This window comes from Rhea pennata, chromosome 8 (genome assembly GCF_028389875.1).
Source record: "Rhea pennata isolate bPtePen1 chromosome 8, bPtePen1.pri, whole genome shotgun sequence".
NCBI lineage: Eukaryota > Metazoa > Chordata > Aves > Rheiformes > Rheidae > Rhea > Rhea pennata.
This window is the reverse complement of record NC_084670.1, coordinates 2,006,660-2,029,652: the sequence shown is the minus strand read 5'-3', so window position 1 is coordinate 2,029,652 and position 22,993 is coordinate 2,006,660. Positions and strand designations below refer to the sequence as shown.

Sequence of the window (22,993 nt, the reverse complement as noted above, 5' to 3'; positions counted from 1 at the left end):
AAATAAAAAGTTTAACCTCAATTCTGCTGTATTAAGTTTTAATTTCTTGCCACATTCAGTAGTGTGCATTTGAAAAGGCTCAGCTGGTGACTGTGGTTTCTCATCAGGGATGAGTGCTGCATGTTGAGAGCTTGTTGTGTAGGACCTGAAATGGCATGTGGATTTTATTCTTGGCCCCTCCCTCATAATTAAAGAGCAGCTGGTATTACTTTACAGGAACTGTTATTTAAAATTTTTCTTGACTACTGCCACTTACAGCAGATTAAAAGAATAAGAGGAAACTATTTTAGAGGCTCCAGCACTACTATACTGCCTGAATCCTATTGAACGTTGGGGAAACCTGACTCCCTTTTACTAGCAAAATTTTCCTCACTGTCTCCCTTTTGGAAAAGCTGTTAATCTGGTTGTCTGACACGTATTACACCATATACCCAGTGCGAACCCTTCTGCCCTTTCCTGAATTTGATCTCTGTGTAGTTTCTGCTTACTCTTCAAAGCAAAGCATGGGAGGAAGGAATGCTGGCTCGGGAGGGTGCAACGATTGCAGTCGGTGTGGGCACCCAGTTCATCCCAGGAAAAGCTGCTTTGTTCCCCTTGCCCCAGGTCTCTCGCTGCTTCTCCAGATGCGGTTGCCTTTGGCCTATTCCCTTTTTCAGAGACTCTGGCCCTCTCGGTGGGACTGCCACTGCTTCTGTGGAGCCCCTGTCTCCCACACAGCTGCTCTCCCTTCCCAAGCTGCTTTCCAGCAGCAGTAGAACAAGTCTGCAGTCACTTTTCTCTCCAGGAGCTTTGAAACTGCTGTCACATGTACCAGCGTGGCTATTAGTTTGCTCAGCCTTGTGCTTCAGCTGGCTTTAAGGGCTTCAGTGCTACTTTCCTCTGTAACACTGTGCCTGCTCCCCTGCAGCCACCGGGGTTATGAGGCTTCTGTGCTAGGAGTTAGATCCTGCCTCGAGCTAGGCGGGTGGGAGAGTTCAGGGACAACCGCCAACTCGTTGCCTCTTTTATTGTACATGTACATGCGCACACCATAATCCCTGCGGCAGAAATCTCTCTCTTGTCCCCCCAAAAGAGAAGGAAAATAGGCTCCATCGCACCCACACCACTTGCTGAGTGCAAGACAGCCGCCTCCCACGCGCCCCGGAGCCTCACCGCAGAAGGAAGGGCGAGTCGGGGAGGCTCCATGGACGCAGGTGACCTACATAGTGGCTCAGGTAATGCCATGTTTTCCGTGTCCCGCGTGCACGCTGCCTCGTGGCGCTCCTCACCTGCAGGGTGGCCGCCGCTCCGCCGAGCCCAGCCTGCATGGGAGCTACGCTCCTCCTGAAGCCGTGCATTTCCACGGCACACGCTTAGTACGAGACCATAGCTGAAATTCATTTCAGAAAGTTTTGTTTATCTTAGGGCGGAAGGATCTTGTGAATTACCTGCTTTAGCTGACTGCAAAGCTGGGCTCTGTTCACCTGCGGTTAAGGTTGACGCGACTCCTGGGAGCAGGATTATGCAGGAGCAACGTGCACTGGGACAGAGGTGCAGCACTGGGCCGCGGAGGCTGTCGCCTCTGACTGACGCCTTCCGCAGGAGCGTCCCTCAGGTCCCCTGCAGCACGCAACAAGGACGGCGCGATCAAAGAAAACATCCTGCAACGCCCTTGTTTAAAACCCGTCCACATCGGGACCCAGCCACCGACCCCGAATGCAGCTGGACTGCTGCACCGCAGGGAGACTGCAGCTGCTTCTTCCTGCACCCCAGCTCTCCTCCCCAAAACTATTAGAAATGCCAGAAATTTCTCCTGGACTCAGGTTTGAACATCCTCTTAGACTGTTGCCAGTCACATACTTTACAGTGAAAAACAAGTGGGCCGGAGGAGCTGCACAAGCCAGCAGGCGGGCTGAGCAACTAGATCAGCTCAAACTTTGGACGCTGTAGCTACACAAAAAGGGAATTTTTGGAACGTATTTTTAACTTGCCATTAGCCCTCTGAATTTTGATCAGCTTCATTATTCTGGCATGTAAGTTTGGTATCAGCACTGCAAAAGCCAATACTCCTCAACAGAGTTAATTCGCTGGCTATTACCTCAGTTCACACTTACTTAAAAATCCTTCCTCTTGTGTGGTCAGTATTTTAGAGGCAAAAATGTCAGCCCTTACAGAAAAAACTCAAACAAGTCAGAATGTAAATACATGCAAACATAACTCTGTAGATCTTTTATCTTCTTTTGCCCTTATACACCAGACTTGGCCTCCACTGTTGCTCACTCCAAAGTCTATAAAGGAGACAGATTAATTACTTTTTGGAATTAAAGTTGACTGCAAGCATTGGCTAGTTTGTGCTGGAAACACACCCGAAACTTTTGGAACGGCTGGATGCTCACGGCCTTTCCTGTGGCCTATGGCAGGGAAGCAGCGACCACAGCAGCCCCCGACATTACACCCACAGAGACACGTATACATGTAATTAAAAGTTTTTGGCTTGGGGGAAAAAAAAACTCCTTTTCTGGGCTTGTAACAAACACCAGACCATTAACTCAGAACCAAAAAATGATCATAAAAAGAATTGTAAATTTTCAAGTGAAATAGGATTATTTTTGGCAAGGTCGCAAGAAAGTAGAGCGCAGGGAGAGAAGCAACACTGAGGATTAACCACCCTACTAACTGCGGCGCTAACGTGCAGCGCTAGATCAGCCTTAAACAAACAAACAAACCACCTGTAATTTAACTTAATTGAAACCTTTTACGTCTCAATATTCAATATCCCTTTCCTGTGTCAGTTGGAGCTTTTTACGGGGTCTCTGTATAGGAACAAACCCTTCCCGAGCTTCCCCTGGAGAGGGAGGCGAGCAGCTCTGCGCACAGGTGCAGGCGGACTGTTTTACAACAGGAAGGATCCAAAAAGTAATACAAAAGGGGAGAAAACAAGCAAAAAACCTTCCCCTGCCCGATTAAGGCTTTACCAAGGATTTTTAAAGTAAAACATGTAACAGCAGCAAAATCAGGACACTTCAAGATTGTGCCACCGGTGCGGGGCTGATGCAACCTGGGGATTTCGCTTGTGCTGCCACGCTCTCTCCGAATAAAACCTCCACAACGTATAGCCCAGACCTACGAGGGGACGGCAGACCTCCCTCCTCCCGGCAGAGGAGTGTGCCATTGGGAATAAAGGCAATAGCCCCATCTGTCTGAAAGAAACCGGTCTTAAGTGAAAGGCCCTGGTGGGCAGAGATAAAATTTAAACATAATTAGCAAATATATGCAAGGATATGCATTGGGGTTTCCTTGCAGTCATGTCTGTGACCTGCAGAAGACACAACCAGCGCTATGGGCAACTATATCCAGACTACAGCAGAATTCTTCACGCTGAGATGAAAAAAACCAAGACATGTAAAGACATGAGCTGACACCGGAGGCAGAGCCCCGGCTGGATGCACCCCCTACATGACCAAAATTTTCTTTAATGCAACACAGTCAGAGTTTTCTTTCCTTTTCCCGGATTTTGCCTTCCTAGGCGTGCAGCACACCACACCAGTCAGGTACTGCCGTAGGTTCCCACTCCTCCCTCTCCCAGATCTGCACCTTGGAGATGGATAATCTGGCCTACAAAACCTGCAGAAATTTTTACTATGTACTCTCCTCAGAATTACTTGCATCCTTGCCAGGATTGGACCCCACCGTGCTGGGCGGTGACATACTACTTGGCTGGCTGACACAGATGGCGCAGACTTGGGCAGTCGGATCAGAGAGGCTCCGCACACCAGCGTGAGGAAAGCAAAGTAAAATAAACTGCAATGATAAGCTGAAACAATAGAAAAAGCAGTAATACTTTAATGAAGAGTTTCAGAGACCCGAGGCGGTGACAATGCCAGCTGTGAGGGCCAAGCAGACAGCCTTTTCTTTCATTGCCACAAGACGCATTTCCAACAACCAAAACGTGTAGGTTCAAGAAGAGGCCTGCTCCCAACTGGTAGAAAGTGCATTAGGTAAAAACACAAGTTGTTCACAAAGCCTACTGTCAGTCGAAGGCGAATCACACCGATACAATTCAGGTGTACCTTAGGATACAAAGACAATATAATATAACATAGTATTAAAGAGTCAAATTAGAAAATCCAGAGAAAAACACAAACAGTAAGCTGGCTTCTTAGTTTATGGTGAAAAAAAAGTACAAATACACATTCTGGAGTAGTATCAGATTCACTTTACATAACACAAAGATTAGAGGCACCTGTCAGAAGAGCACCGGTTGCAGCACTGCAGTATAGCTATTCTGGGCATTTGGCCTGGCCGAGAACCACCTTGAAAACATGAATCCCTTAATTTCTGAAGCTTGCAACACCCATGAGTTTAAACGGTTTCACTTTTCTAATTAAAGAGTCTATATTTCTTCAAAATTTTTCCAATTCCTTTTCTTTCCTTCGATTATTTATACCAAAAGAGCAACGCTTATGTACAAACATAACTGCTTGAGCTTCCATGCACCCCTATAGATTGCATTTAAAAATACATTGTTTACCTGAAAATCTATGCAACAAAAGTCATGAGAAGTAGTCACTTCCATGTTATCATTTTAGCTGTTCTACCTAAAAGTGAGAAAGCATCTGAAAGAAAATTGGCACAATCTTTTTAAACCTATGTCTATGATTAAAGATGCAACCAAGTCCTTCTGTTGCTCAAATGTATGAGAACCAACAAAACAGATGCTGATAAAATTCTGCACGAAAAAGTAGAAAAATACACTTAACAGTAAATAGGTATAGGAGAATAATCATCAGGTTTTCCTTTAAAAATAGGCATACGTTGCAGCACAGCTCTAACGGATCATGAGCTCAGTACATTAACCATCTCGTGAGAGGTCTGGTGTCCGCTGAAGTCCTCGGCAGAAATAACGTGAGATTGCAAAGCTCCAATTTAGGGGAAAAGTGTCAGCCAGACCAGTGTTATATAGCTGGATCATAAATCAGCACCTATACCTCACTTTATTTAGGGGCAAACAATAGAGAAAAAAAATACATATTCCAATCATGTGTTTGTATCTACATAGGTTATCCTTTTTTTGGAGCTCTAAATAAATAAAAATGCTGATTACCTTGGAGATAACAGATTCATGGTAGAATGATATTAGGGCAACGATCTGAAGTTAATTAACCTTCCTCTGGCCCATAGACCCATTTTGATACTTTAGGAACCAGTGAGATTTCTCCAAATGGTTATTCTTTCATATCCAGATGAAGTTAATTACTATTTTTAACATGATGCATCATGAAATGAAAGATTCAAACACAGAAAATAAAATCAGTGTGAATCTACATTATTGTTTTGAAATTGTCACTAGAAAAATAGTCTAATTATAAAAATAATTTGAATGTCAGCACTGAATAAGCAGTACAATTTTCTTACTGTCAGTCTTGTATTTAGATTTTTGAGCTGTCTGTTAGTGGCTTGTTAAAGAAAATATATAATTTCTCAATATATTATCAACAGTGTGTATATAATTTAATATAGAATAGACAAATATGCAACATGAGACAGTAAATTAAAAGTGATTAATAAATTCTGTAAATACTATTACAGAAACACACAGTTATGGCAGATCACAATTTCAACTTTGAATCACTGGCTACAGAGAAAGATGAAATACATTTGTAGCCACCTGAAGTCAGTATTATTTTCTCTCCCCACAAAGTTTTCTGTTAATATGCAATGTTTGTATAAATATTCCATTGAAGTTTATATATATATACACACACATGCGCAAACTAAGACTTTTTAATATGCGTATGTATAAGATCACTTACTTGATGGAAAGGCCCGCCAATTATATCTGCATAACCACAATCTGGATACAATTTGGCATTTTTCACCTTTAAAAAGGAACTTAAAAGAGCCAAATTCTGAATTCCTGCACAAAATATAAATGGGACTTAGAGTGACAGAACCATACCTCTACGTTAGCCACAGAGCAAGCGAAACACTAGCTTGCAGCCTTTAATTCGTTCAGTATTTTTATATTAACACAGATTCCAATTAGAGAAGAAAATTTAAAGAAGAAAACTTGAAGTTGAAAATTTTGCTTTTTCAACCCCTCTTAAAAAAGAGAAATAAATAATCAGATATCTAATGCTTGACAACTTAGGTTTTACATTTAGAAAACCCCACCATGAGAAGCAAACAAATATAACCAAAGATGGAGGCATGAATCTCTGGAGTTTGCCCATAGTTGATACAACCATTTTCAAGGTAGCTTTTGCTAGATAATTCACTTCAAAATGTGCATGTGCATAAATACACGTAAGTGCACTAGCAATACAGGTACACACTCCCTTCGCCACATACAAGGATAATTAAAAACAAAACCAAAAGATGTTTAATCGGGATTCCAAACCTCTGACTTCCTGTCAGCAAAGCTCAGGCAACTTTGGTCTTGTTTGTGTAACTTAAAAACTTAAACTCAAACATATTCTTCCAGAAACACAGAGCCCATCTCGCCATACTCCTCCTCACCACGTAAGAGCCAGCACAGTAAAATCACTGGCTTTGTCCCAGACACCCCATTCCACTTGACAAGAAAGAAGTTAAATCAGTTTGAAATCTTGCTTCCTAATAAAGATATGGAACAGAAGAACTGCTTTAAAAAACTTAAGAAATCATTTATACACATGGTAAAAGAACAGCTGTTTTACACAGTTAATACCGGGTACCTTACAGATTATTTCTCTACACATCTGCCTGCAGCTTGTTTTGCTCAGCAGAGCCATGGAGGTGCTACTGCTCTCTTATAATATAATGCATGTTTTCTTGTCCTTGAAAGGATTTTCAGAAGCAGGGATGCCCATTAGCAAAGGATCCTTCTTGGCATGTTCTTCACAATAGAGCATTAGGTCTGCTGATGCTTTTGACACCTGCAGAAGATAGAGGGAAAAAAACAAAAAAGTAAAATAACCAAGTTTTTCCCCATAACTAGTACTACGATCAAATCAACTCAGGGCTATCTGCAGACACAAGGATTTTGTGCATGTAGGGAGAGATGCCAGGAAATCAACATGTTACTTGGGCCAGACTGGTTTTCCCACAAAAGACAAAATTTCAGAGGCTCTGTCCAAGAGCTGGCTTTATCCATGGAGAAGGGAAAAAAAAGGCGGGGGGAGGGGGAGAAAAGATGAATCCGAGTGCCCTGTTCTTTAAAGTACTCTGGGGTTAGTGTGCGACGCAAGGCGAGGGTAACGTTCACCTCTGTTATGGCTTTGACAGAAGACTAAAAATAAACAGGAGATTTCTAGTAAGAGCTTTTCAATCTCTAAAATTGGGGTTAATATACCTTATTCTCAGTATTCCCCAGTATTCTCAGCTGATTCAATTTCTAGCACACTAAATAAGCTCTTTCTGCTGCATGACACTGACCCTAATTGTAAGTACCTGCACCTAAGAAAAGGTGCCTTTGCTGTATGACTTTGTAACTTTGTTTTGATGGACTTCAGAAAGGGCTGGACAACAATTTAAGGAGCCAAACAAATATAATCTGAGCAAGCGATATTACCAACACACCCAATTTCTTAGCTCTACTAGATAGAAAAAAAAATTTGGCTTCTTTTCTGTCAGAAGTTAAAGGAATCCGGTTTCAACTATCTTCTTCTTCTATCTTCCTTTTTCAAAAAGCCCATAAATGTTCAAATTCCTTGCATATACAAATTTTAGCCATCCAAACACAATCATGTAAACAACGTAATATGCACAAATCTTGAAGCTCATACATGCTTTTCATTTCATACATTTGATTTGCACTTTGCATTTTACTTTGGTTCTGCAAGTCCAAAAGATACCTAACTACTTGAGGATACTTCTTTTAAGTAACCAAAAGAATTAGTTTCATCTAGACACACAGTCGTGCAACAGAACTGCCAAGTTCCAAGAAAACCCATCTGATGTGAAAATGTTTAAATGTGCATGCATGCACGTGCACATACACACTCCCCTACTGTAACGTGCCATAGCTGGGGGGAGGGAGGGAAAGGAAAGACGCAGAAGAGCATGTTCTCACCTTTATTCTCTCTATTGAGGCTTCTATTCTCAGCTGCTGAACAGTCCGTCGGGCCTGCGCTATATTATTGGTCGTGTTAGCCGTTTTGCCAGACATTTTCAATTAAATCTTGAAGCTCTGTTATGAAAGACAATTGGTTACTTTTCTAAAAGTGGCACAGCATGTTAAACTTTTTTACGTAAAGAGGCAACAGTAATACACTGTAAAAAGTGCTTTTTGTTATTTTACCTAACAAGAGTGGTTAGCTCAGAATCAGCTTGATAACTGAGAGCTTGCAATCCAAACACTCTCCAGAAAAACTGTATCAAGCTATTATGTATTTTTTTTCTCCTCAATCCTCCAAACATTAATATGCAATATACATTTATCTACTTGCAGGGTTCCCCAAGGGCGCTTTATGACTGTTTCTCTGACAGCTGCAGCGCGCTCACAGATTCGGGGCCGCTCGCCGCAGCACGGGAGGTCGGCACCGTGGCTCTGGCGCCCTGCAGGAACCACCCCGCTGGCACCCAGCGCGCTCCCGCTGGCTCCCCCATGCAGGCTGGGGAGCATTTTACAGCCTAATTACAGCAACCTTTGCCCAACCAGTTGTACCAAGAGGAGAAGGAAGGGCAGAGACGCAGGCCGCCCACTGTGGGAACTATCAGCTTCCCCTGCCCGCACCGGCGAGGTTACGCTCCACTTCTCCAGCGGCGGAGGAGCAGCTGTACAACATGTGGGAGGAGAAAAAAAGGGGAGGAAGAAAAAGAACAGCCAAAGTTCAGAGAGAGAGACTCTCAGCTGCTGTCTTCTCCCATATGGCCATATATGGTGGCATAGCAAAAAAACAAGCAACAGGGACTTTCCTTCTCAGGGTAAAAATTCAAAGCACAGCAGCGTTTTCGCAGCGCAGGATCTGGAGGCAGCGCAGCGAGGAGCAGTACACCCTCCCTCGCGCCCAGCCGACGGCCTTCTGCAAGGCGCCTGCAGCGCCTCCCGAGCGGCTGCGCCTCGGCCCCCCGGCTCGCAGCAAGCCCTGCAAGAGCGCGCACGCAATCCGGGGCCGCGCTCGCTCGCAGACGGCTGAAGGCTGCGGCTGAGCCCCTGCCAGGACACCACGGGTTCTGCTGGAAGTCAGGCGCACAGAGGCGCGTTCCCAGCCCCGAGAAACAAGCAGTGAACAAAGATCATCTGTGAGGGGCCATATCCAGACAAGCGAGACAGCCAAGCTGCCCCAAAGCCACGTCTGACTCAGTCATACGGCCAAGAGGACCTCTCCCCAAAGTCCGCAGCACACGTAAATAATTAAACGTCGCTTTTGCTCATACTGGCACTTTTATCCCTCAGCAGCTTTGCTGCCCTCTCTGCAGCAAAGTCCTGAATCCGGTGCCTCAGTCACGTCCACCAAAGCACGTGCAGCTGCACGCCTGTAACTCAGCGTTCATACACGCAAGCCTGGGAGGTCTGTCACCGAACGTGCACTGACAGCTATCCCGAAGTTCAAAGAGCAGCTGGCTGGGACCCTTCTGCTTTTTGAGACTGTTACCTCTGCGCCAGTCTCTGCCGCAGGATCCGCACAGGACTATGCACGGACTCTGCTGTTTATTTTCACGCAGGTCCTTGGCAGCACCTGGCTACGCTCTGCTGTGCTTAAACCATTCGCTGCACTACAGCGACTCAAGTCAAACACAGCCAAACGCCACCTCTCCAGGCCCTGCCGACAGCAGCTCCTGGCAGGCTTTGCAATTCCCACGCCGTGGCGCGGGGAGCGGCGCAGCTCCCCCAGCGGCTCCCGGGCTGCCCAGGCAGCGGAGCGCAGCAGGGCTTCGCACGGGGCCTGCCTCCGCGCACGCTGCAGGGCGGCGGGCTCGGTCCCCGGCCCGGGCTCCATCGTGTCGCCACCGGCTCTGCACAGCTCTCCTCAGACAGCAACGCGAGTAACCAGCGATCTCTGTTAACTGAGAACGTTATCTAATCAGCACCAAGCACCCTCCACACCAGCATCCTGCAGCACTTAATTATAAATAATCCCTTGCATCACCCTTCAGCCACGCATGGTGTCTGCGCTGCTTTCTTTGCGCCCGAGCTGCTGCTCATCACCAGCTCGAGTCAGCAACGCCCCGAGCACGGAGGGATCGGGGGCCCAGGCGGCTACCTGACTGCTCCCTCCGATTTCACAGAGCCCGCTGCCCGTCGCAGGCTGCGGGACCCACTCCAGCAGCCGGCACGTTGCCCACAAAGCGGCTGCAAACCCCAGCGACTCACGGAAATCGGGACACTCTGCCGTGGAGCTCGCGGCCGCGCAGGGGTTCAGTAGTCGCGCTGCTCTCTTGGGGGGATTCGGTGCCTCTGAAGCCCCCGTGCTCCTTTCAGCTGAACTCAGAAAACTTTTCAGATTGGGAGCAGGCTGTTGCCTGAGCAAACAGTCTTGGCAGGCACCAATTACCCTACAGTATATCTAAACAGATGAAAAAGAGAGTTTATACTCAGAAAAAGAGTTTGTATTGCTTCTGTGACAATACTGGCTTATTTGAAGAAAATACTATTTCAATCTCATAGTCATTAAAATCATCTTTAAATGAGAATTTGATCTAATACAGCCTCTCAAACAGTAAAATGCTTCACCTATTATGAACTTTGCACAGAGACACTGCAAGAGGGTTACAGTTCCCGAGCGCCCTTGGTGCCCTGATTCTTTAATCATACTGTAATCCCTGATTCTGGTATAACTGCAGTGTCCTGTAATTATCTAAACCATTCATATTTATTCTTCTCAGAGTGACCTGTCTTAGTGCCATTTACAATGTTACATAAAATACAGGCTGCTTCCTGGTGCAGGTTTTAACCCCTAAGCCGCCGTGAGCCTCCGGGGACGGACGACTTGCATTCGGTTCACTTACAGAAGCTCCGCAGCAGCCTTTGCTCCAGGAAAGCTGCAGCATGTTCCCCACCGGAGGCAGAGCACAGACTTGAGGGACCAGAAGCCTACTCACTTCTGACATGGAAAAGCTGGGCAGATCGCTTCGCCGCCCGCTGCCTCAATTTCCTCATCTATAAAGTGGGGACAACAACAAACACCTTTTTGTTCATCACCTTGTGAGAGCTGTTACCAGCAATGCCACATGCAGTGCAAGTATTTCATGCCTTTACGACTCATAGCTAATGTCCATTACTCTTACAAAGTCACCGTGGTGAATCACCACCAGTGGAAGCTGCTGTCTTTCCCCATCAGAGTAGCAGCGATCCCGCGCTGCAGCGAGAGCGGGGCGAGGCTGCCGACGCGGCCCGCGCAGCGAGGAGCGGGGCGCCGGGACGACCGCAGCCGGGAAACGAGCCACGAAACGCTGGGAAAGAGCCGCCGCAGAGCAGGGGAGCGCTCCCGGTACGCTGCCCCTCACAAGGAGCTGGGTCAGGGCGACCGGAAAGCGCCAAGCAATGCCTCCTGCTCAGGAGCAGGTAGGAGGGACATTAATAATTGATATTAGGCATCGTTTGAAACTCATTTCCTGGAACAGATTTTAAAAACAGACTCATGAATCTCTCTAATCTTGATGGATCTGAGTGGCCGTTTAACAGTCACCCCGGTGACTGCTGAGCATTTAGCTCGGTGTCCTACTTTTCCAGGGTGCTTGTAATCGCATCCGAGAGGAGGAGGAGAAAAGAACGACACACGGAGCTCATTTTAATGCAACGATGCAACAGCCCAAACAACCGATTTCTGCACAAAAGACAGAAGTTCTTTTATAATTTTTGAATCTTAAAGCTTGTGTTGGTCAGAAGATTACAACCCTGAGCGAGCGTCCTGCAGCAGACGATGCATTTTGGGCATTTCAGGAATATGCTGTATTTAAAGCAAGTACTGTCCACTCCACCAACCGTTTCTGCCAAAGGCTTCTGCCTGCAGTTGCCACGAACAAAGCTGAAGCAAAGCAAGTGAAATCGGAACAGAAAGGAGCTCTGCAGCACCGAGGTCTAGAAGACGGGGCTGACTAATAACACTGCTATGTTAGAGAGCAAAACTTGGCCCGACGGACAACGTCTGGCAGCAATGTTTGCTCTGAGCCCAGACACGTGGTCCATGAAAAGTCCAGGCTGCAACATGCAGTGCGCTGCTACAAGAGAACGAGAGGGAACAGAAACCAATTTCAGGGCACAGCATAGTAAGACTGTGAAAAAGATTTATGTGCTTGTTTCAATCCTGCTGTCGGCGCGAGCTTGGGTCCTGTCCAGGCTGCTCCTGAAAGGCCGGCACCCGGGGCTGCTGCCTCCGCCAGGCCCGCCTGCACGCTCGCAGTGCGGCAAGCGCACCCCTCCCACACAAACAGGTTTCCAGAAAATCCCCACTCTGGCCCAGCGCGGTCAGCTACGGCCTGCCGGGCACACTATTCAGTGTTTAGATCCCGTGGAAGGGAGCCAACACAAAAGCAAAAAGGGGGAAAAAAAACGAGTCAACAGGATTTTTGCCCTGCAAAGCAGTTTCCACTGTTCCCTGTGTGACGCCACCTCAAACGAGCACCCAGTGATTCCCCTCCGCTTGATAAATGTTGACCCTTTCCCTGCCGCTCGGGATAAAGAGAGCTGAAAATCAGTGCAGCCTGCCGACCAGGAGGAAGGGAGCCAGGAAGGACTAGCTGCACGAACGTGGCTCATCCTCCAGCACTGCGAGCCTGCGCTCCAGCCGGAAGCCAAGCCACGCACGAGAAAGCCGCAGGGAACAGCGCCAAGCCGTGAGTCACCGCAGCACCGCTGGCGCTGCCGGCCGGCACTGCAACGCGCCCGCAGAAACGCGCAGAGAAGCCCGCGCCGCCTGGCGAGCCGAGCCGAGCCGCCGCTCTCGGACACGGGCACGAGCTGCGCCGGCTGCCCCGGGCCGGCACGGCGACGGCTGACGTGTCCCGGGAGCAGCAGCTGCTCTGGGAGCTGCGAAGTCCGCGCGCACTTCGGCTGCGGAGAGGAGAGGCGAAGACGCACGAGGGCCTGACACATCACGGGCACCGACATCATGAGACGGTGGCTCATTAGCAAACTGCCTAATGTCATTTGCTCATGCAGAGTTACATTATTCATATTTTGGGGAATTTAACCTGATAATTTGGTGAACTTAATTATTGCAGAGCTAACTTAATTCTCAAATACTAATCTACTATCCAGCATGTGTAATTTAGTCATGTGATTGCAAATCATGGAGATATAACATCCCATAGCAAGCACACAGGGCACACACCCCATTTGCTAGCATTTGTATTACCCAGATATGAAAATGCATTTTGATGGGATGTTTAGCGATTCAATCTGCAAACTACTCAAGAGAAGCAGGAAAGCTGACTGACATAGAACAAACACATTTATCTGGAAATAGCCATAAACCTGTTTATAAAGAACAAATATACGGACATTCAGCTTTATCGCTGGGGCAGGGTAAGTTGAAGCACATTGCTCGTTGTAAGCGTTGATGGGAGGTATACAGGAAATGCATTTTGTAGTATTTGTAAAATACAATCAAAGTGAAAGCACTCCATGGAATTCAAGTCAAAAGATGTAAACTAGCCATCTCTTAGGCAAGCCCCTAAGTAGCGTGAGCCAGCGAAGCAGGCCTGTGTGAAGGCACGGCCGCGACAGGCAGCTCTGCGCACAGGGAGGCTCACACGACCTCGGGCAATCTAGGGACACATCACGCGCTTCCCCACTAACAGGAGAATTTTATGAAACGAGGAGACTTAGCCCACATCGCGAGACAGCAGGTGGGCAGGGTCCCACAGTAGGCGACCTGAATTTGCAAGGCCAGACCTACACGAGAGCATCGCGCACCGGCTGGTGGCAGGAGCCGAAGCTTCCTCGTGCGGCGGCGCGCGCCAGTGCTCCGCAGCGGCCACAGGAGCCCCGGCCTTCGAGTGCCTGTGCGCCGGCACCGAGCGGCTCAGCCTCTCCCGCACGATTCGCTGACGCTGCTGCCTGGTGACTGAGCCGAGAGACCTGCACATCCAAAACACGAGCTCAGCGCACAGAGGCAAGGACTAGCGACAAGCAGGCTGCGCTCCACAGCACTGCTGGCTTACTTAAAACAGCAGTTAGAGGCACAGTAGGAGACTTCTGCTACTGAACTCTTACAAAATATGTTACAAATGATACTATTGATTTTGGGGGCATTTAACCTGATAATTTGGTGAACTTAATTACTGCAAAGCTAATTGTCAAACTACAGTTCCTACAAAGGAAGTCTAACAGCATATGGCTTTCGCCTTTTCTGTTCAGTGCTTCCTGCATTTACTGCCATGACATTAGAGCTGAACAGAGAACAACTGGTTTGCTGCAACAGCCTCCTTCCACCACACAAAAACTGTAACTGCATCCTATCCTGCTCAAGTTCATTAATGCATTCAAGTCCAAATTTCAATAAAGTATTGATACTCCTTCCCACTGAAAGCATTTGATTGCAGTGGGAAACCAGAAGCCCAAACACTTTGTTGGATCTGCTTTTCCTTGCTTAATCCTGGCCCTTGCTTAGGCAAGATGGCAACAGAGTCCTGCTTAACATACAAATGCCTGAGTTGGACTCTCATTTATATGACTATTTCCATATTTAATGGAAGAAAAACTGCCCTTAAGCCACTCACTCCGTGTAGTTTTGTAGTTTTATTAACAGCAACAGAATTGTTCTTCCAGGTAGCACTGCAGTCAGAGCTACCTAATCCCACTGCTTCCTGGGGCCTCTCTCTGGTCTAAGCAGCTGTTGTTCCTCTTTGGTAAAGCAGCTGCCAGTGAGCGCCTCGGCGCGGGTGCAGGGCACATCTTCCAGGGAGGGGGACACGCACGCCTACGTCCTCAGGCAACGCAGAAACGATGGCCTCCCACCCCAGGACACGGTGCCGTACCTCCTTCGGAAGAGCTGAGAGCATCCTCTCCTGCCACGGTCTGGAAGATGAGGTAACTCCTGCTCCCTCTGGAAAAAACAGCTTTGGTGGCCACTGCAGGAGATGGCTCTGGGCTGATGAGAGCACCTCAGTGCAGAGCAGCATGAGGCACCTGACTCCCTGCAGGCAGTCGCAACTAAAATATTCCTCTCCCTCCTCTCATCTAGCTCTAGGAGCTCCTTCTGCCAGACCACCCCCAGCACGCCCCATAGAAACACTCCCACCGGAAGAGACAGCTCTGGAAAACTCGCTGCAGCCAAAGTGAGGGCTGTGGATACGTGTTTCTGAAGGAGAGTCTTGCAATCCTCAACTGCAATTCCTCTCTTTAAAAGCAGCACTCTAGCACCACAGAGAAGCCACAAGCAACAGAGAAAAACGACCCTGTTCCTGGTGCAAAGCAAGTTCACGTGCAGCAAGTGGGAGATCTGCAGACATGAAACAGGTCATTTATTACCTGGAATTGAAATAGTAAGAGAGGTAACTCTCATTCAAAAATAATTCTTTTTATGTTTACATAGTACCATTAAGAAAAGATAACAGATATGAGACTGTTGGCCACTTTTGAAAGTTTGCTCTGCAAAGAACATAAGAAATAGGAAGAAGCTACCTTCTGGGGAGTTAATTTTCATCAGAACAGACATACAAACAGACAGAACTCAGGAAAGGAGCACTGCACCTGCTCTGTTCTCCCTTCTCCTTCCAACACAGCACAAAAGTTATCTATGTCAGAAAAGTCTTTCCATATCTGTCAGGGATAGACTGGAAGTGCTGGATCCTGCTTTCACACACAGAGTTAAACCAGCTGATCTACACCTCATCGCTGTATTTCTGTCCTTCAGGTGGTCATTTGAAAAAGACGGTGTTTCAAGAGATGTAGGTTAAGACCAATACTGTCATTGCAAGAACTGGATTCTCAATGTACAGATCCAAAAAATGAAAGACAAATACAGCTTGCGGATTCTTTGCAGAGCTATTCCAAGTAACTCAGTTTGACAACAGCGACACCTCCAGCATTTCAAATCTGAGCCTGAGACTTTGAAGAAAGCTGTAGAGCAAGCAGATGAATTACGAACAACAGTCCCCAGAACCAGAAGACACCTGGCCGCACGTCCTGCAGGACCTCTGGCCCGAGCTGGCTGCCCGATGCACAGAAACAGGCCACACTGCAACCCACAGCGTCGCTGGAGAGCTGTCAAGGAACGTTTGAACGCACCTTGCTTTTACACACGAGCAGCCCCTCGGAGGTGTTACAAGCGACAGGAAAATTCTTCTGTATTTAAACGTGATTCCTTGGATGAATTCCTTAGCTCTAACTGGCTTGCTTCTTGCTTCTGAGGCTGCCGTGTTTCAAATGCCTAGAGGCAGCCCGGCTAAGACATAAGCTGTGTGGGTCAGGGGATTCATTACTGGCGCTGCAGAAGCGCCTCAGAGTTTCTGCCATCAGCCATTGAGCTAGGCATGGTCTGGAGGACAAGAAAAAAGCAGCCACTAGTGACAAAAGCTTCCCTGGACACAACAGGCTCATGTTTTACCTAGATGGTGAGACTTCCAACGAAGACCTCGTCGTGTCCTGCCAGATATGACAAACAGCACAGCTGCTGAATCCAATCATGCATTCGTCAACAGTCATCAAGAACACAGCACTGATTGCAAACGTTTCAAAAATAACCATTTTTGGAATTGCAGAGCTGTCTCATGTGGATATGAGAAAGAAATATTGGTCCGCCACAAACTGAACCTAGAATTCGACTTCTGACTCCACAGTTTTCACTTATTATATTAGAAAACTATGGAGCAAGGGGAAAAATATTTTTATACAGTAATGCACTCCTTTCTAAGCAGTGTGTTCAACTTTTCCTGATGCATTTAATTTTAGCATTTTACTTTTCTTTAAAACATTAGGTTAACAGACAAAGTATTCTCCTCTTATTTCACTGGGCTAAGTCCAGACCGACTTCCCTGAACCTTCCTCCTCCTCCATCCCTCTCCAAGCCTGAAAAACCTTTTGCCACCGCAGTGATTTGAGTCACTCTGGAGCCCTTTGCCGTACTAAATGAATGACCTTGTTAAGAAAGTTTCACTGCTTACTTTCCCAACTGGTTAGGTTTGTTAATAATTTATACATTCCCAAAAAAAAAAAAAAAAAAAAAGTCAAATTGCCAAGTTTCCTCATCTTCAAACAAACATAAGAAGCATTACTTTAATAGTCCTCCTAAGAGTACTAAATCTCTTCTACAGAGAGATTTACGAACAACTAGGTCATCACCCAATAATCCTGCTTTCCCTTCGAGCTCCTGGCAAACTACCCTATATGAAATAAGCTGCTATAAACATTTCAAACTGCAGAATTTCTTGTAGGTTACATTTGATTCTAGACAACAGCAACAAGCTGAATAAAATCTGCAGATTTGTAACTGCAGGGTACGAAACTCTGAAGAACCTGGCTTTTTGTGTGCTCAAAGGCCTGGGGCAGTTTCCTTAACAGCGGGCTGCAAAGCGGCGGCGCCTGCCACGGGAGGCAGGTCACGCTTCAAGGGAACGGCCGCTCGGCCCGGGAGGCCGCGCTCTGCTCTCTAGGAAACACGCCTTCCGGCACGCACCTCTCGACACGCAGCGCGGAGCTGAGGTCCACGTCTTCCTGTGCCTTTCCTCAGCAGGAGCCTTCGTTTCCCCTGCGATCTATAGTCGCTGCCGGTTGTGCCCAGCTCCACCCTCGCCACGAGGGTTAGGCCGCACTTCCCGTGCGTGCCCAAACCCCTGCGGCACGCTGGCGTGATCAGCACGCAGCGATGCTGCCGGGGAATATGCAGAAGTTTGCTCCACTGCAGTGCTGCTGGAGCGCACGCGGTGCTTCACGTACCAAAGCGGCCAGGGCAGTGGCGTTATGAAACATTTGCATGGATCTGTAAAATTATAGGGCATTTCATGGGAACAAGGGAATATGCATTCCTCCACAGTAATCCATCCTAACCATTATTTTCTCTATTAAATGCATCAAGGACAAAGGTCCATAAAGTTTTTCAATATCCCATCTGAATTACACAAGTGAATACCAAATATTGCTACTGTTATTTCACATTGCCCCGTGGCAGCATCCAGACACGCAGCATAGCACATAGGAGTCACTGCTTGCTGCTGTACAGCATGCAGCAGGTGACAACTCGCATCTCCCAAAAAGTCTACAGGTTGTAACACCGAAAGCCATCGATGCTAGGCAGGATGCAGGTTAAAGAGGATAGACATTCCCCATCTGCACCGTAGCTGCAGTCGTGGCCAGAGCACTCACTCGTCTCTGACTCACAAGCTAAAAAAGACAAAATAATCAGTTCTATCAACAACTGTTTCTGGCAACCATGCCCAAGACAAAGCATTTCCACAGCAAGTGCGCTGAAGACATGAAGCTACATCTGCAAACGGAGTATATTTTCCAGCTGTACTAGTTGGTCTAGTAACAAGAGCAAGCTTTCATGCCTGTACTTCATGTCTGCTGAAGAAGGCCTTATGTGCATGAAGATTTGTCTACCTTTTCCAGCTACATGACCTCCTCACAAACCTTACCTTAAGTCTCTCTCAGCTACCACACTACTACTGAAGGCATCACATTTGCTGTGCAGCCTGGAGATGATCTCTTCCCTGTTTTCAGTCTTCAACACCACACAGTTCTGACTCCTTTTTAATACAAGGATGTTACAGGAGCAGAAAGGCACAGAGAAGAGCAGGAAGGATTACTGGAAGAATGGACACTTCCCACTCCAGAAACAACTAAATATGCCGTGATTCTTGAGCTTGGCACACACGTGGTTAACGTGAAAAACAAAAACACTCCATAGAGTCATAAGTGGTCTCACAAACGTGCATTGGAAAAAGTAATTTACTGTTCACAATGTGAGAACTAGCTGCTAGGAGGTGAAATTTGGGCCGTGGTGTTGAAGTGCAGTGGAAGGAAGCCCACACATAACACATCAAGTCGGGGAAGGAAGTGATTCTTTGGAGATCAGAAGTATAAGTAATTTGATAAATCTGGAAAAGGAGATACATCTCAGAGGCTTCAGGTTGAAGCGAGAGCCCCCGTTCATCCTGCCTGCGGGCCGGGCGACTTGCAGCGCTCGCTAACGTGCCCCCGGTGCACCCGGGCTCTGCCCAGCTCAGCCCAAGGCACCGCTGCGCATTCACGGTCACCTTCTGCCCTTTCCCATCACTGCCTCTACCCCCTGCTTGGTATTTTATTGCTTCTCCCACTCCTCCTTTGTGACAAGGTAGAATTAGCTACCCCAGGAAAACACGATTACAGTAAATGCTCTCCTCCAAAGCAACAAGCCCCCAGGCGCCCAAGGTACAGAAATGTTAAAAACTCTTTTGACCATGCAGTGAGTGTGTGGGCTCTGGCATGGACATAATGAGAGATCCCTACAGAAAAGCTGGTCACAGCCACTTCTTACACGCTCTTTGCTTCCTGTTTCAGGACATGGGCTGAGCCCAGGCAGCAGTGGGCAACAGTTCCCACCTGCACTATGACTTTCAGCAGCATGAATCAGGCCTCTTCCATCACAGAGAACCTTGCAGTGGCTAAATAAAACAAAAAATAATTCTTTTCAAAAGTTACGAGAAGTGAAACAAATTATTATTGGAAAGGTGCTAATATCAGAAACTAGCAAAACTGCTTGTCCTCTCCAGGTATTTCACACTTGCAGAAGCACATGCTGAGCTAGGACTCTTTAATTAACAGCAGAGTTAACAAATGAATGGAGCAAACCAAACAAGCCAGTGGGAAGGTGTGACGGTGCTTCTGCGACAGAACATACTTTTTTCCATAGAAAACGGAGGACCTAGCTTTGCTTTAATAATGACCTTTAAAAGAGGATGCTTGCCAGCTGCACTTTACTAGGGAAAGGTTTAACTACCAAGAGAAAGAAAAAATATGAAATTTCTAATGTATATATCATGCAAAATGTACACTTGCTTTTCTTCCCCCCTCAAAAAAAAAAAAAAAATCTATAAACAGGTGGAGCTTCCTCTATTCCCTAAAAGAACCCTACAGACTGTTTTTAATACCCTGCCTTATGTCTTCCTGCAGCTTTAAGTAACAAGGTTAAAATGCTGCAAGTATTTAGAACAGCAGCCTCAGCAGGTACATGGCTGGGTATTAAAGCTGACCTCCAACCGGGATAATTAAAGACCAATCTATCTTTTTTACTCTTTCAGATCTAGGACTTATGAGCCACCTGCTGAGTGAAATGTAATTAAATCACTACTGTTAAAAGTACACATGGGAATCGCACAGTGGCACTGCAAACAGTTTGCTATTCACTCCAGTTATGTAAAGTCAGTTCACACTATAGTTTCAAACTGCAACTAAGAGCTGAATAAAGGTTCAAACTAGTATCTTGTTACCACGTCTTTTGAAAGAAAATAGCTTTTAAGTTGAATAACTCAAAACTACAGAATGCTAAAGCAGACTGAACATAGCATAAAATGACAAAGCTAAAAATTAATGGCATTTAAAAGCATACAAAATGTGCATAGCCCTAATGCCACTGTTCTGCTCCTGCGCCTGCAGAGATGAATCCCCCCTTGGCACATGCCAGCAGAGAAGAGCAAATTTAACTGAGAAATTATTTTGATGCTACAGAATTGATGCTGCCACCTATTTGATACCACTAGAAACATCACACAAACAAACATCCTTACGTGAATTATTTTGCACTTCTTTGAAGCACAGTGGTAGAAATTCAAAGCCAGAAACCCCCAGACACTTCATTTGCTGTTCTAAGGAAGAAACAAACCCCTTCACTGGGGCCCAAAAGCCAATAAATAAGTTTAACCAAAGGCTCAGGCGCACAGCTGGGCCGCTGCAAACCACCAGCTGTCCACAGGGCTGGGATAGCTCAGCAACGTGCCGTCGGCAGAGGAGGTTTAAGCTGGTGCCTGGACTTTTGACCACATAGATACATTATAAAAAGTGGTCACCTACAGCGGTGAAATGGTGAAGAGCTGGGTGGGGGAGAGCAGGAAGGAGTGGACCTGTTATGCACCGGGGCATTTTATAAAAGCAAACTGGCATCTTATTTCCCAAACGGCACAACCGAGGCCGGTCCTCAGAGGAGTGCGGACAAGCGGCAGCAAAGGCCATCGGAGACGGCAGGGTTAGGGGAAGAGCTGATGTCAGAGCACGGACATGTCACCCGCACGGCCGCCGGCCCACAGCACCGCTCAGTGCCAGGGCTCTGGGCGTCACGGTTTCTGCCGTGCTGGGAACGCTCCCACGCTTGCTCTTTTCTCAGGTGCTCGTGGGAGCAGGGAAGTTGCAGGCTTGGTCGGGACTTGAAAGAGGCCTTATTTGAATGTTGCTTGTTGCTCTTCCTACGGGGAAGTCATGACTCTTCTGAACCAGGTTTGTTGCGACTTGCACAGTCTAAAAAAGCAAGAGCCCACGCCAAGAAACCTGAAGCTTGCGTTTCAGGCCATAGCTGCGTGCCGAAATAAACACCCAACTGCATGGGCACACCACATAGCACAACAAAGTATGTCAGCATATAGAAACACTGCTGCACGCAACAGGTAAAAAAACCCTGATATTTCACAGCCTTGATTTTTCAATTTTTAGGTCCCTGAGGGAAGAATCTATTGAAGGACTCACCTAAAACTCTTGGCACTGCCACCAGTCAAGCTGCTTGGCTCTTTGCATTTGAGCATGCCTTGAGGGGAATGCTGTTTCTTTTAGAGCACTCAGAATCTAAATGAACCCATATATATGCTTCCAGTATCTGGCAAGTCTGGTCACGAAGCAATGAATTTCCATCGCTAGCACGTGAACGGGATGTGCCTTCTCTGTGGCTGGCCAGGCAAATTCATTTTCTCTTCTTCGCTGCCCTTGAGGCTCAGAGCCACCATGACGGACTGAAACGCTGGCTTCTCAGGTCACTCCTGCTGTCCCGGCACCGAGCGGCCAGGGATCCAGGCACACTTTCCCCGGGACGATCTCCTCTTCACCGTGCAGTGGGACCGAGGGTTCGGAGACCAGACTTTCTGCTTCTGCTCGGTTCCTTGGAAGTGATTCGTGAGGGTGGAGAGAGAGTCAGGACAGGCACAAGGTTTCCTCACAGCAGCAGGGGGAAGGAACAACACATCCAAAGGATGTCTCTGCCCACCTACAACCCGATCTATCCTCTGGGGGTGCCTCTTCTTCACCTGACACTGACCTTAAGGAATCTAAGTGCCTGGAATTGGAAAAGTAGACAGCAGACCCAACGACTTTCTAAAGTAAAGGGATGTACATGCAGGATGTACATCCAGCACGGAAAAAGACAGGCAAACTTCCTCAATGTGGAGGAAGTACAGAGTGAACATCCCTAATCTGTCCGAGTCCACCGGACACAGTCCAGTCCTTGCTGATTTCTGTATTTCATGCATCTATCTAGCCACTTATCAGGTAGGAAAATCCATCATATCCACACTGCAAAGTAAATAGTACAAAAGTTATCTACGGTGATCTTTAGAAAATAAGAACCCCGCTGTCCCAGGTGCAACCTCCTAATGAGAAACTAATTGATTAAGAATGGCAAATTCAACACTCCTCCAACTGGTTGCTTCCACTCAGCAGAGGAAAACAACTCCCTCAATAAAATATCCCTTTTTCAGCTAACAAACCTGTTGCACCTGCCTACAGAAATATCTGACCTTCCCAGAGCAGAACGTCAGCCTGGAGTCTTGCTCAGCGGTTATCAGCTAACCCAGTTTCCAGTCCTGGGTGCAGCCAAAGCAAAAGCCTTGGCGCGACAGCGCAGGGCTGTGCTGCCGGCAGGGTCCGGCTCCTTCCACCTGCGCAGCCCCGTGCACGGGGCCACAGTGACACCCAGTGGAAAGCGCTGAGAGGGAAACGCTGCAGCTTCACAGGGGTTTCCAATAATGCGAAATAAAAATCTAGCTATCAGGAGACCATCAGAAAACAGAACATAAGCGGTAAAATAAAATATGAATTAAGATAAAAATGACCAGAAGGCATTTTTATGATACTTATAGCATACCTGACACATCAGAAAGGAGAAATGAGGCTCTGCAATGTGCCAGAACT

At 47.1% G+C, this 22,993-nt stretch overlaps 1 protein-coding gene across 5 annotated transcripts in view; it reads right to left on the bottom strand.

Annotated features, from left to right (window-relative positions):
* Window positions 1-3,799: 3,799 nt before the first annotated feature.
* Window positions 3,800-22,993, bottom strand: part of GNG12 (G protein subunit gamma 12) — a 31,898-nt gene continuing 12,704 nt past the window's right edge. For 4 of the 5 annotated variants that reach the window (XM_062581719.1, XM_062581720.1, XM_062581722.1 and 1 more), the window contains 2 exons: window positions 8,033-8,149; window positions 3,800-6,896 (listed from right to left, as the gene is read on the bottom strand). In XM_062581719.1, coding sequence (XP_062437703.1) covers window positions 6,771-6,896; window positions 8,033-8,128 — 222 coding nt within the window. In that variant the 5' untranslated portion in view covers window positions 8,129-8,149 and the 3' untranslated portion in view covers window positions 3,800-6,770. Of the gene's footprint in view, window positions 6,897-8,032; window positions 8,150-8,626; window positions 8,687-22,993 lie in introns of those variants that run through there. The other variant, XM_062581723.1, reaches the window with a different exon arrangement.